The sequence below is a fragment of the Notechis scutatus genome, chromosome 14, assembly GCF_049901735.1.
Source record: "Notechis scutatus isolate UNSWTSFEM ecotype Mainland chromosome 14, rNotScu1.2, whole genome shotgun sequence".
Lineage (NCBI taxonomy): Eukaryota > Metazoa > Chordata > Lepidosauria > Squamata > Elapidae > Notechis > Notechis scutatus.
Window position 1 is genome coordinate 4576357 of NC_142022.1, and position 15730 is coordinate 4592086.

The 15730-nt window shown below is 39.8% G+C and overlaps 1 protein-coding gene across 1 annotated transcript in view; it reads right to left on the reverse strand.

Moving 5' to 3' along the window:
- ACTN3 (actinin alpha 3) overlaps positions 1–13929 on the reverse strand; it is a 39720-nt gene extending 25791 nt beyond the window's left edge. The window contains exon 1 of the mRNA XM_026689056.2: positions 13569–13929. Within this exon, the coding sequence (XP_026544841.1) occupies positions 13569–13700 (132 nt within the window). The 5' untranslated portion in view covers positions 13701–13929. The remainder of the gene's footprint in view (positions 1–13568) is intronic.
- Positions 13930–15730: the final 1801 nt, after the last annotated feature.

Below are 15730 nucleotides of genomic sequence, written 5' to 3' on the forward strand. Positions count from 1 at the left end.
AGGCAGGTTTCCCAGTTTTTAGCATAATGCCTTAACCATTACAACAAACAGACTCTCAAAATGGATTTATAGTAATCCTATTCCCTGAATAAAAATATAATAGGAACATTAAAATAATTTGTTATTTTATCAATATTTCTGCCTGAGGGACTTTTATCTCATAGAAACAGCAATATATGAAGGTTTAAGGAAAAAAAATGACCTTGTATTGAGCCAAATACTTGATCTCCCTGCATACATTTTATAATGGTGCCATTTCCTAATCCTACCCTGAAGGACCAGAGAGATATGACAGTGAGAACAATCAACCAATGGAACAGTTGTGGGAGCTTCATCACTGGAAGCTTTCAAGAAGAGACTGGATAGCCATCTATCAGAAATGGTGTAGGGTCTCCTGCTTGGGTGGGGGGTTGGACTTAGATGACTTACAAGGTCCTTTCCAACACTGTTAATTTGTAATGAAGATTGAACATGGGGCCTTTTACATCCGAATCTAGGGCTCCCCATTTTTCTTGCAGACAGGTGAGCTGGCAGAACAGCCTGATTATGTCAACGAATCTTGTTGGCTTTTGTGAATGTCAACACAGCTGTAGAGAAATACAAGGAAGGATTTGAAGAAAATATGCGGCAACCATTAATAAAACATAAGCTTAGCCCAGGAAAACAAGGAAGTGTGAAGGTTTAATGTTGCTCTGCCTTAACTCTAATGGAAAGAGAAATAGAAATTCTATCAGTTTTTCAATATTCTATTATTGGAGCCTACTGTATATCAACAGAAGTCTAGTATTTCTTGTGGTGTCTTGTTTCCTGACCTGGTCTGCTTTGAAAGGTAGACAATCACATAACCAAAGTTATTCCTGGTTTTCTGGATGTGTTTGCTCATTTTGGCTAACTTACAGATGCCTGAGAATCAGCAGTAAATAGGGAAAGCATTGAGAGAGACGTCCTGATAAAATCTGAATTATTTCCAGCAGCCCAGATCAAACTCCCACCCACCACCCCCGGAAAAAGTCTTTTTATCCTAAATAAGATTGCTGAAATCAAGGATGGTGATGATAGTATTGGGGAAGAGAAGTAGATCTCTGGCCAAATGGATTTATATACAAGTAGTCCTCAACTTACAACAGTTCATTTAGTGACTGTTCAAAGTTACAACAACACTGAAAAAGTGACTTACGACAATTTTTCACCATTGTTGCAGCGTCCCCATGATCACGTGATCAAAATTCAGATGCTTGGCAATTGATTCATATTTATGACGGTCGCAGTGTCCCAGGGTCATGTGATCCCCTTTTGCGACCTTCTCACAAGCAAAGTCAATGAGGAAGCCAGATTCATTTAACAACCATGTTACTAACTTAACAGATGCAGTGATTCACTGAACAAGTGTGGGGAGAAAGGTTGTAAAATGGGGCAAAACTCACTTAACAAATGTCTCGCTTAGCTACAGAAACTTTGAGCTTAATAGTGGCTGTAAATCGAGGACTACCTGTATATGAGCTCCAGTTGTGATATTAAATGTGAATTCCGAGGCTGAAGGAATGTTCTTCGATCTCTATATTCCCTTATTTGAGCCACTCCTTACCATATTCTAGTAAAAAATTATATAGAACTCATGCAACCAAAGTCTGCTCTTTCTTATTATAGAGAGAGCACATTGCCTTCCCTCTATCACCAAAATGCAAACAGTAAATGAAGGCACTGCATCAATTTCTCAGTTCCTCTCTCCTCAAGAATAGAATTAAATAGAAGGAGATGCTAAAAATACATTTTACAGAGCCAAAGAGCAATCATTTATTTTGAAAACATTTGGCCTGTGTCTGCTCAAGGTCTATTTCAAGGAGCCGGTTTTGGAAGCAAGAATTTGGAAGCTGGAATGCCATGGGAAGCTACAGAGACTCTAGATTGATGTGAATTATTTGGATTGGCAGCTAAAATAAATTGGCAGGAAATGATTTTCCTGAAAGATATGAATATCCTTCTGCTAAATCCCTTGTGGAACACTATTTTTTTTAACTTTATGGTTTCTGCTAAAAGTTTGGCCTTTGGTACAAAACAAGATAAATTAAAACTGATTGCCTTAAATTCCAAGCATTGAACAGCAGCAATCACATATCTATTCTTTTTTTTTTTTTTTGGCAGCCTATTCACAGTTACATAATTACTTTAGAAGCCAGCTTTTCTAACCAGAGGAAAAGCAGGATGTAAATAAAGTCCGAATATAAAACAGAATGAACAACTGCACATTTGGATTGAAACAGATTTAATCCCAGTGTGGAGTCCCACAAATCTTCCGTCATTGCTTAACAAATCCAGCAGCCATACGAGTTTCCTCTTGATCAAGTATTAATTCCTGAGCTTTTCTATTAAATCATAATGTTGGATAAGCTTCCCTAATCCAAAGAGGATATATATATACAAGCACACATCCTCATTTGCATTGTCTTCAAAGCCAAAAAATATAATAACATGCAACTCACACAATGATCTCCATTCTCTTTTCACTAGATGACAAATGAGCAAAATGGATCCCCTGCATATCAAATCTCTTTTCTCCCACGTTACATAGATTGTACATTCATTCCTGAACTCTGTTCAAGAAGTCAGACTCTTCAACATACATTTGCTTACACAAAGGAGAAAAAGTAGGGTAGGGTAGAATAGAATAGGACACATAAGGAATTTGGCTCTGGTGCATAAGCTCTCAGTACACATACAAGCAACAAAGTGCTAAATCATAAATCATAAGTTATAACTAACAAAGTGGTAGTAGTCATAAGATACCAAAAAGAAGAGGTAATAGGAAAGATGAGAAGGGTAATAATAATACAGTCCTACTACATTCTTATCCTTAGGCATAAGACAGTGCTGTGGGAATTATATGTTTAAGCAGAGTGATGGCATGGGAGAAAAACTTTGTCTATTTTGTCTAGTTGTTTTGGCATGTAATGCCCTATAGCAAGCTCCAAAAGACAAGATCTGCAGGTTTTTTTAAAATCAAATCAGAGTTTTTGTATGTATGGAGAATTATGATTTCTGGACTATTTTGAGGATGTGCATGGTTACAAGTGTTGGTTGAAAACCTAACAAAAAAAACCCTCAATATATGAATTGGGGGAAAGGAGAATTTCAAACATTCAGGAAAATTTCTGTACCTAGAAGTACACCCAAATCTCAAACTTGAACATAGATAAGTCAGGACCCACCCACCCCTTTCACTGAGTAATGTGTTATGGCAGGAGCTTAGCACACCTGAGATGAAGGCAGATGTATAAATAGGAAGATCATTATGCATCCGCAATAAATGTTGGTCTATCTTACTTTCCAATTCAGATGATAAGCAAGTATATCAGCAATTACAAGCAGTAAATTTTTCCCCTTAGACTTTTTAAAACATTTTTTTCTACCTGAAATAGCATTTAAGGTACTGCATAGTCTTGAAGAAGTTAATAACATCATGGCAATCTCCACTATTCTCAGTCAGCTTCTGCAGCAGTCATAGAATTTAAACACTCCCCCCACCCCAACCTGAAGGTTTCCCCTTTATAGGAAAGCATATATTTGGACTGAACATAGAGGATGTTTCTAAATTGAGTGTGATGCTTTTTTAAAAAAAACGGGCTTCGTCTCTAAGAAAAGGTTGAGTTCACAAAGACTGGTTAAGCTACGAAAGAAAATGTGCATGATTTGTATAGTGGCCAACAAATATGGCCATCAAATTGTTTAAAACAATTGCCAGAGCAAAGAAGCTTAACATGAACAAACAAAACTAAGTTGATAAAGAGACAGATTTCCACATTTGTTCCAACCATCAATTATTATCATTGGTCATTCCACTGAAGCTTGCAGAAGGCACACCCGTATAATATAAGTGGACAATCAGTAGACAAGAATGGACTATATTTTTCTTGCTTCCAAGAAGTCAGAAAGATATCCAAGAGTAGAAAACTGGATCCAAAACCTAAATGGGATTCAGAGAGAAAGAACATCAGAGCACAAAAAGAATGCCATGGACAGAAAGAAGAGTAAAAGAGGAGTGAAAGAGCGGTCCTACATACAGTATTTTAAATCCTGGTGACTCCCAATTTAGCCTTTGATATTTAAAAAAAAATCACTTGATCCTAAAGGTTCAGGCCGCAGCTCTTCCAGGCTGTATTATGTCTGTATTAAGTTTCCAGTGGTCAAACGAGCCATGTGTCCCTGATAATACAGTACCCAGAAGGCTTAAATGGACTATCAGATAAGTGCTTACTCATTACTGTAATTCAAAGTGGAAGAGTGGTTGGAATGAGGAAACTGTAACTGGGGAGACTGGATTGCCACCCACCCTAAGCAACTCAAAGTTAATCATAAAGAAATCAAATCTTCTATGTATATAAAAGCGAAATACCACTCACGCATCATCACAAAATCTCCAGAACCGTAAAGCCTATAAGCTTGAAATTTGGCCCATAGAAATAGGTTCCTCTTGGCTTCTAGGTGCTCACTAAGAAAGGATTTTTCCAAATGACCATTAGAGCATTTAGAGTATTTCCTATATTATTATTATTATTTACACACACTGATGCTAAGGAGCCCTACTCCCCCACCCCACCTGAAAAGAAATCTCTTCCAAATGCAGAACATAAGCAGAGGAGAGGAGTTTCAGTTTCACAGCACCAAGCAGCTTTAGTACAGAGCAGTTGAGCTAAGCCATGCCCAGGCTCCTTGCTGTCTCCTTCTTGCTCACACAGCAAATACTCTTTCAGTTTCCAAACAGCCCTCACACACTGACAGGATGCTAGCCAGATGAATACCGATGGATGCTGGTAGGCAGAGGCAGAATTTTTTTCTCCCCTTATTTTCCTCCCCAAAAACTAAGCCCAACCACATAGTTTCGTACCGAAGCACGGGCATCAAGCTAGTATACAATAAACAAGTATACGCATTCTTAACTAGGAGAACACAAGAAGTAATTCTTGATTCAGATTCCAAACAGGGTAACCCTGAGTCTGTTGTGACAAGTAATCCTTGACTTATAACCATTCATTTAGTGACCATAGTTGTAAAGGCACTGAAAAAAAAGTAATTTACGACTGGATTCTATACTGATGACTGTTGCACCATCCCCATGATTGTTGATTAACATTCGGACGCTTGGCAACTGGTTCATACTTACGACGGTCGCAGTGTCCAGGGGTCATGTGATCCCCTTTTGTGGCTTTCTGACAAACCAAGTCAACAGGGAAGTCATATTTACTTAACAACCATGTTACTAACTTTAACAACTGCAGCGATTCATTTAACAAACTGTGGCAAGAAAGATAGTAAAATGGGACAAAATTCACTTAACAAATGTTTCACTTAGCAACAGAAATTTGAGGCTCAATGGTGGCCATTAAGTTGAGGACTACCTGTCCTTTAAATTTTTCAAGGTTTGTGTTTTGGTTTTATATTAAGGTCACACAGAGCTTTTCGATGCCCAAGTCTCTCTCTGCCATTACAGCAGCTCTTGGAAGTGTTGATATGCAATATGCATATACAACTGGTCCTTGACATACAACCACAATTGAGCCCAACATTTCTGTTGTTAAGTGAGACATTGTTAAAGTGAGTTTTGTCCCATTTTATGACATTTTTGCCACAGTGGTTAAGTGAATTGCTGCAGTTGTTAAGTTAGTGACCCGGTTAAGTGAATCTGGCTTCCCCCGTTGACTTTGCTCGTCAGAAGGTCGCAAAAGGGGATCACATGACCTTGGGACACAGCAACCGTCGTGTGAGCCGGTTGCCAAGCATCTGAATTTGGATCACAGGATCGTAAGTGTCATAAGTCACTTTGTTCAGTGCCGGTGTATCTTTGAACCGTCATTAAATAAACTGTTGCAAATCGAGCTGTAATCGGATTCAAACGTAATTCAGATGAGATGCGTTCTAGGATTCTCCCAGCAATTGTCGTTGCCTAATTAGTCAAAATGCAACAATTCCTCCTTGCAATTGGTTTGAAATTATAAAGCAAGTTGATACTCATCCCTTGTAAGTCTTTAAGTCCTTTGCACTATATCAAATAATGCGAGCTAAACGGCCGGCGTGCTTCGGGTATCTTTGTGAGACTCTTTTATTATTTTGGCTCTTCCCCAGTCTGTAAGATTGCCAAACTGTACAGAGACCAGATCTGAGCCTCTGTCTCTCTTAACTGAGGGTGTGTGTGTACGTATGTGTGTCTCTGTGCGACTGACACAACAATGAGGAGCTATTTCCGGTTTCACACACACAATGAGGCTAGCCAAGGCAAATCTCTCCCTGCAGGTGCCATGCCAGGGATGGTTTTTGTCTCGTGGGCCGCTGTTGATGAGGCTTAACAGATTTGGCCACTGCCAACATCATTACAAAAGAGGCAATCCCTTCTATTGTGCGCTGCGGAAGACAGCCAAAGAATGATGTAACACAGCAAAGAGGTTTGCTAGAGGGAGGGAAAGGTGGACGTTTTGATTTGGTCAATCTCGTTTTGGAGAAGTGGAATGCATCTCAAGTTGGCAGCTTATGAATTCCAGTAAGAAATGTGCTGAGGGGAATCTCCCGCATAAAATATGTAGAACTATATGCAGGGGTTTATTTAATGACTTCATTTGTGACACAAACATGCACAGAAATACATCTTTTGATTTAAAAACTGTGCTGGTAACATCTTCTAGAAATGCATTTAAATGCACATTTGGGGGGAGTGGGGGGTTACATTAATGATGTATTTTATGTGGGATTTTGTGTGGGGGAGTCTTTGAGTGAATTTTGACTCCTGGACACTGCATGAAATTCCCCTAAGACTATTTGTTGCTGCTATACTAACTTATTAAACAAAGCATCACATCCATGCCCTATTCTTTTTTGGCCCTGGTTCCCTCCTTCGCTTTTGCCTTTGGCCAGGCTCATAGATAAAATGCAAACCCAGTATGTCTCATCTGTAATGCTGTGTATCTTGGGAGATAACATTTTACAGCAATCTGAGTATTAAATTTATTTTTTGCGGGGATCTGTGTATTTTTTTCTGGGACCTGCTGTGAGTCTTTTTCTTATTTCCCATAATTCCATAATAAGGGTTTCCCCAATGCCAGGGCTTATAGTTAGCCTAAACTCCCATCCTACAAGGAAGTCTTATACCTTACACATCTCCTACTTATGGGGTTCAAATTATGAACATTGTAATACAACATAGATCAGGGGCCCTGGTGGGAAAGACTTTTCCAGTCTACCGTAGATGCTCTCAACAAAATAGGTGTTGCTGCATCTTTGAACAACAAACAAAACTCCTCAGCAAAGTATTTTGTTCATACCTTTGTTACCTTAGCTTTTCCAAATACTCTGTTTCTCACATCCTCTCACTTCAGTTTTCCCTACTACCAGCATTTAAATTGTAATAGTTTCTTTCCCTGGGCCATCCGAACCGCAAATAAACACAAAGTCACTACCTCATTAAGATGTGAAAAGATGTGAAATCTCAATACCCCATTCAGATGTATGTAATACAGATGTAATAATATGTTACAGTACACCATCTCTTGTGTATTATACTCGACTAAGCGCTACAGTCAGTGTTGGATGTATATTTTGTGTATATTTGTAGATATTGTACTCTCAAATTGCAAATGGAGACGTAGGTACTCTATCTTTCTTATCTTCATTTTTAAGTGCTTTGGTTTTATTGTATTGCGAACAATTGCTGGGGTGCATCCACAATTTCGTTGTACTTGTACAATGACAATAAAGTTCTTGTTCGTTGTACTTGTACAATGACAATGAAATTCTAATTCTAATCTCTGCGGGCCAGAAGATTCAATCTCAAGCTTGAATAGCCAGAAATTGTGGCTGGCCTGAGCAGGCATGCTTGTATGCAGAACTGCAAGAATTTAAAAACAAATAGTTTAAGAAGTATTAAGAATTATTCAAATTTAGCATTGCTCAGAAATTTGGATGCCTTGCATCCGGCCCAGATTCTAGCACCGATTGGCCAAAATTGAGGAAGGAATATGAGATCTAATTCGTGAGCAATTATAGTAGCTGAAAATTGATAATGGCTTCCCTTTTTTGTTGATATTAGTAAAAGAGTTATTGTGTATATGAACAACTTCCATCCAAGAAGAGGAATCACAATCCTGTTGTCCATTATGCATGCCTAGCTCTATTCTGCTTCACATCTGAATGCTCCATTCAAATGACCTCTACAAGGAAGATACTAAATCCAAGGTAGTGTTCATAGCTAAATAGAGAATTTTCACACTGCATAACCAACTTGCTATCTACTGAACAAGTCTAGCGCTATTTACTAATTAAACAAATTTACATCGATGCCCGTCTCACACACACGGTGACTGCTTTAAGACACAATATACCTAAGCTCCAATCAAGCATTTTTTTAAAGTTTATCCACACAGTGAATGCATAAAGTCCTTGTTTCGCTCAAGAGATGCAACTCTCTTTAAATAGCTTCTTCATTCTGAAGGCCCATTTATCTTTCAGGGAAGGGCAGGGAGACCCTTCCCGTACCCTAATTAAGCTCTGTCCTCTTCCAAAATACTACCATTAGCTCATCCTTAACCTCCTTGCATGGCAGTAGAGCTGAAGAGCAGTTTTTAGAAACCGCCTTACATGGGCAAGGCATCTGGAACAGCAGCAGCAGCCATCCGATATCTGACTGATGCAAAACCAGCCCCACGGATCTCCAGCATCAGCAGGAAATAAGTCTCTGGACTCAGAGCTACACGACCGGGCGTTATTCGGCAGAGGAGAAACAATCCCCGATCAGCAAAATGGGGTGGTGGGGGAGAAGCTGGTGCATCCAGATTCCTCCACCTTTGCAAATGTGGCCAGTTGGTTCATTATAATAGAGCAGAGTTGGAAGGGACCTTGAAGGTCTTCTAGCCCAACCCTCTGCTTAGGCAGGAAACCCTATACCACTTCATTTTGGTTGTCCAATCTCTTCTTAAAAACTTCCAGTGTTGGCGCATTCACCACTTCTGGAGGCAAGTGGATCCACATTTCATTAGTAACTGGGGTCAGTAGTGGCTACAGGTAGTCCTCAAGTTACAATGGATCAGCATTTAAGTCATGAGTCATTGCAGTCGTACGTTGAGGCATCATATGGATTCGATTTTTATAACCTTTTCGGGGATGGTTGTTAAGGGAGTCTCCGTTGTTGTTAAGCGAACCATGTGGTTGTTCAGCGAACCACATGATTGTAGATACAAAGCCATTTTTTGTCTTTTTTTTTTTTTTTGCTGGAAAAGGGCAAAAAAGTAGCAAAATGTGATCATATGACCAACCCATCAGTTGCCGAGCATCTAAAATACGATCAGGTGACCGCAGGTAGTGTAGCAATTGTAACTTTGAGGACGGATTGTAAGTAACTTTTTCAAGTCTGTGTAACTTCAAATGGTCCTTAATTGACCAGTTGTAAGTCAAGGACTATCCATATGTGTGGCAGTCATACACAAGTGCATTAAAACATACCAGTTGTGAGGATTAGCTGGTAAATTTTTTGTTTGACATGGGGAATTCAAGTTGAAGGAAGTGGACATGGAACTGCATTGTTATTTTCATAAGTCCTTAGGTGACTTTTAAAAAACAATATCGTAATCTTTCAGATTTTGGAATAGGAAAGAAATAAGCTTTGCTCTCTGTCTTCTTCATAAAGATGTTGCTTTTCTTATCAATTTAAGATCAAATCCTTCCTTCAGCAATGGGAATGAAAATTATGTAGGCCATCGTTCCTCAACCTGATCCCTCTAGAGATCCCAAGATGATCTCAAGATGGACCATGCTGCTTGAACAACAGTAGAAGCTTTGTTAGATAAATAGGAATGAAGAACTGAATGAAGGAGAGCAAATAGATATAAGGTCTGGAAGAAAGTTTAGTTATGTGTGTGAATCTATTTGGTCCAGCATATGCCATCTCAACCAGCATTGCAACCAGACATTTGCAAAAACAAGAAAAGAGGAATTTCTTGCGTACCCAACAACAATAGACCAGAAACTTTTGTGATTATAAAAACACAATCTAGCTAGAAGCCTGTGCAATTTACTTCTTCTAAAGATCCCATCAACTACATTAAATGTTTTTTTTAAAAAACCTAGAAAATACAAGTTTATTGTCCCAAAGGATTCTTGAAAACATTTCGCTTCTCATCCAAGAAACTTCTTCACAACTGAAAGTGCTTCTTGGAAGAGAAGCAAAACGTTTTCGAGAAGACGAAAAGCAAGAAAGCCCAGCTGCCTTTTGGAAAAGCACCTATGGGACTACCATGACCTGCACGAGTGAGAATCTCCGTAGACATATGAGTTTATTCAATGAAGCAAGAGAGTAGAATGTGGGGAAGTTCTTAAGTCATCTTGAATCAAAGCCGATGAACGTAGCTCTTTCCCAGAAACGACCTTCTAGACCTCAGTAACAACTTGTCCTAAATGATCAGGCACATTGTGACGCAATCTTAGATGCTGTTCTGGCCCTTCCCCATTATCACAAGACCACCATGCCTTTGACCCCATAGTAAACAGGTGGAGATATCCTTTTGGCTAAAGAGCCCAAAAGGGATCCCTGACATAGCCGGAGTCACTTTAATCACATTTAAGCTTTAGGGAAACTAGATTTTTTTAGCTGTCTTTCTTCAGGCATTATGTTGATGGTATCTCAAAGTACCCAGCCATGAAGGTGAATTAGAACCATTATATACTTTGGCTGAGAATCATTATTTATCTGAAAAGGTTGGTGAAGCATGCTGGTGTGCATTTGAGAGACCAAATCAAGGAGATACGTAAGAAAATGGCCATAATTTAACTGTGAAGTCAGTTTGATCTGCATTGCAGAGTGAAAGACCTATTCAGCAAAATAGGTTGTGTGTTTGATTATTGGCACGAGAATACTAGCAAAATGTTATTTAAAAACTGTCTGCTTATCTGGCATCATAAAAATTTCAGGTGCCCTGTGCCAAATCAGACTGCCACCCCATCTTAATAACACCAAAATTCCCTCACATGCTGCTCTCCAGATCTACTTGATTACAAATCCCAAATGCTTGGTGATAAAAGAGCTTATAGGATAACTGATCAAAAGGAATCCACTAAGTTATTCTCCCACCCACCCCTCATCAGAAAGTTTTCCAGTTTTTCTACTCTTTCCTAAAGTGCTGAGGACTGAACCAGGGATCTTTTTATGGCAAAGTACAAATTCGACTACTTGTAAAGCACACAGCCTGTCCTCAAAATTAGAAAACCAAATTGGAAAACATAAGAACAAAAAGGCAAGATCCAAATCTGGTTTAAAAGCCAAATAGTATGAAATATCAAAACTCAGCTGAGCTAATCTAGTTGCAAAAAAATAATAATCAAGAGATGTCTGGTAGCCCTTTTCCAATTAATAAATTTTATCAAAAACCAGAATCTTTTGTGTGCTGATGGAAAGAACTGCAGCTCACAAAAATGTACGGCTTTTAATAACACGTGTTACTCAGAAAAGGTTCTAACCAACTTCTTTCTGATTTTTTACTGTAACTAAGAGAGAATTTCCTCATCCATATTCCATAGAAGATGCTACTTATTTCCAATTCCCTGCCTCAAAATACGTGAACAGGTGCAGAATAAAAAGGTTATGTTAGGTTGTGTGTTTGATTATTGGCATGAGAATACTAGCAAAATGTTATTTAAAAACTGTCTGCTTATCTGGCATCATAAAAATTCCAGGTGCCCTGTGCCAAATCAGACTGCCACCCCATCTTAATAACACCAAAATTCCCTCACATGTTGGTCTCCAGATCTACCTGACTACAAATTCCAAATGCTTGGTGATAAAAGAGCTTATAGGATGACCAATTGCATATTTTTCTTCATATAATCATGTTATCTTCCAGATAAACCTGTCTAGCATGGCATTCTATTTTTTTATTATTATTAGATAACTGAGGCTAAGAGATAGTAGACACAAGGAGACCTGACAGTAATAAAAAGAAGACTCTAAATCCAGATTGGTGAAGCCCAAACCTGGCACATATGCTTTGCCCTACAAAGAAAGGCCTTCTACATCAGAAGGAAAGCGCTTTGGGAAAAGATTAATAATTTTATGAAAACTATCTTTACTTAATGGGGTTCTCTTGCAACATGTAAGTTTGAGAGACAAGAATTCAGAGGAATATCTCAGATTTATAACCCTTACAGGGGCTCCACAAATGATAGATGTAGCCAAGAGGGGTGCAAAGCACTTCTTGCAAGAGTTGCACAGAAAGCAGAATTGATAACATGCATGTCAGGAGGCCAATCTTTTATAATGCTATCCTTAGAAAATAAGAGGTCATGATTGAACTGAAATAAGGATGGAGTTTGTGAATTCCTGTATCCTTCTCCTCACAGTCTCTAAATTCCATACGCTCCCAAATGCTTTCTCGCTGCCGGGACTTTAAAAACTCAAAGCGGATATTGTGTTTTCTTTCTTTAAAAAAAAAAATGCAAGTGGCTTCCTTTTCATGGCACAAGAGCTCTGAGTCCTATTCTACTATCAGATATTCCAGCGTGTTTGCAAATGACTGCTTAGTTACTAAGGGAGATGCTTTGGCACACAAGCCCGCATTATGTTGGGGAAAGAGGCTAGGGCCATCTCTGAAAGCCTGTGATTAGGATATGGCCCATATGTGATAATATTTTAACCAAGCTGTGCTAGGGCGAGTTCCCAACTGCCACAAAAAGATATATTTAGCTGGTTCCTTTCCTTCTCTCTTGGGTCTCTGTCATTCCAGGCATTGCTCAGATGTGGCTCCGTCCCTCGGCAGATTCCACTCTGCTGACATATGTGCTCTTTGCTTCTTCTCTGCACACCCCTTCTGTCCACCAGTACTACTTTGAATCTTGCTTGACGTATGGTGCCCAAAATGTCACTCATGGTAGGTCCTGTGTGGGATGTGGGTCTGGCTGATGGGAAGTGACAGCTGCAGGCAACGGTATCTAATGTACCGAGATGGCAGCTGGCCCTTAGAAGATGTGTCTCCTCACTCCTATAATATAGGTGCAAGATGCCTTTCTTTCTCTAGGGTAGCGGCAAACTCTATGGAACTTATTTCAGATCAGAAAAAGCATGCAATTTCCAAAACAATTAGTTAATTCCGAAACTGATTCCACCGTCAGGTTAAATTAATTCCATCACTGACTCCATCATCAGGTTATTTTTTTTAATCAATGCAAGCCTTTCCCCCATCCTGCAAAGTCCACCGAGCAGATATGACGTCAGACCTCAACATCCATGGTTTCAGGAGCATTTATCTGCCTTCCCACTCAGCAAATTTCCACTGAGGCCAACTCAAGGGATTTGCTCCCCCCTCCCAGGAAGACAGAGACACACCTCAGAATTACTACCTGGTATTTATGATTGGTGCCATTGGAAATAAACATGAGTTTGTCGATAAAACCAACACAGCAAGGAATTAGAGAAGCAACCAAGCCGGCTCATGACACCCAGCAGCTATCCTGGAGACGTTCCATTCAGACAGACCCTTGGGCCTGGCACCCGATCTGTACATCTTGGATCTGCTGTTTTCTCTCTCTAACTGGCCTCCTACCTTTCGCTGTTGCTTTTCCCAGGCTGGGTCAAGCAGTAAGTCCCGATCCCAGTCTTCCTCCTGCGCCATGTAGTCTTCAGTCATCATGTAGCAATGGTTGTATTGGATGTGTGTTTCCATCTGCGTCGTCATGTTGCCTTGTTCTGCGAAGCCCTTTTCCTCTGTGCCTATTCTCTCCCTTACAATTTACACGGTTTCCCCCCCTTGCTCGAGCTTTCGGTCTCTTTTTCTGCTTGCTCCCCTCTCAGCTCCCCTTAGAGGTCAAGATCCCCCAAGTCCTTCCAGGCTGTGCGTCTGCCTGCTTTGCAGCTGCACCTGTCAAAACCAATCCACGTGACCAGTCCTCAATAAGTATTATCAGCCCCGGGAAGGGAGATCAGGTTCCATCTTAAAAAGGCCACGGGGAGGGGACAACACAAGTGTTCCTACCAACCAGATAGGGGTGGTGAAGACAACTGTTGGGAAGCCAAGTATTCCCCCCTTAAAGCAGAGCCACAAGCTCTTAAAAAAGAAATTGCTCCTGTGGGCTGAATGTCTCTCCCACAAAATCCATGCCAGATGCAGGAGGACTCTCCTTAGAGCAAGAATCTCTGTTCAGGGAGGCAATTTCCCATTTTCAGTACAGCAAAAGAGGAAAAATCATACATCGTTAACTTTCCACTAAGGTGCAAGAGAAAGTTTTTGATATGCTGTCAAGATTCAAGAATGAACGTATGGCTGAACAGAACAGTGTTGGAAGGAACTTTGGAAGTCTTCTAGTCCAACCCCCCTCCTCGAGCAAGAGACCCTATTCCATTTCAGACAAACGGCTATCTAATAATCTCTTTTTTAAAAACCTCCAATGGTGGAACACCCACAATTTCTGGAGGCAAGCCCTTCTGCTGATTAAGGGTCAGCTGGCCTCCATGTTGAGAAAGAAGTTAAGGGCAAATAAGTTTCCAGATGTTCTCTTATCAATTTGGACTTGCAACCACATTTCCCAAATAGATTCTAAAAATTTCCCAGGATTTCCTAGCACAACAACCAAGCAACCTGAGTTCTTTTTGAGATCCTGGCACTCTGTCCAATGAAACCCAGATGGATGGAATATGGCCTCTTTATTTGATTCCAGGTAATGAAGGAAAAACCTTCTGCACATGTTCACTCAGGTGTCTATTTCACAGGCTCTATGTGGGGCTCCCCAATATTAAAACTAGATGCCGCACATGTCTCAGGATGTCTGAATTCCAGAAACTGCTGTTATTTTACAAAAGGTTACTTTTTCCTTACGAAAAGTGCTGCAAGAAACCAGTACTTTAAAAGGTGATAGGTTTACTTCGTCACATCTCTCGGAAAGTCATGTGTTGCATTTGGATGTTTGAAATCCTCCCCATGAGCTTTAAAACGTGTCAGAATAAATACCTGTCTAAAGGTCATTTCAGGAGGAGAGGAAAAGGTTTTCAAGACTGACCTTATTCTGTTTGGGATATCATGAACACAGATTTGGTTTAGATTCCAAGAGCTTTCTGCTTCTTTGTATTTCACCAACATTTGCACAACTCAATGCAGTCTCAGTTCACTTGCAGGCTGCTTCTGTTATCCAGGGGTTATTCTTAGGATCAGTGAGAAAGGGCTTGGGAAAGCTACTGAATGCCTAGAAAAAAAATTCAGGTTCTAGCTTAATGTTTCAAAGTAGACTAAACATAGACAAAGCATTTTAATCCTTGGCTTAAAATCATATTTTTACAGCATCTTATCTCTATTTCAAGTTCCTGTACAACAGACAGCAAACAAAAAAATCAATGTACAAATATTTAAAAGTTAGTCTCTTTTAATAATTTAAACAATACAGCCAAAAGATGAAATGTAGAGATAATGTCCATTTAAATGTACAGATAGATCTCTGCCTTTTTTTTTTTTGGTCCTTTTGACTTAAACTTAGCAACCATAAGAAACAGAAGCCATGACCCTAATCTGCTTGGTTTTTTGGCTTTTAAAGAATCAATGTTGACCCTGAGGAAGTTCCTGGAAAAGCCTCTGCAACTTTCTTGGCAAAATGATGCAAACACTTTGTTAGAGAGGAAGGAAATTAACCAGCACAAAGCCCCACACGTGTGACAGCAAGGTTAAAACTCAATCTCCCACTTTCTAACATACTCCATATGCGGTGAGATAATATAAAG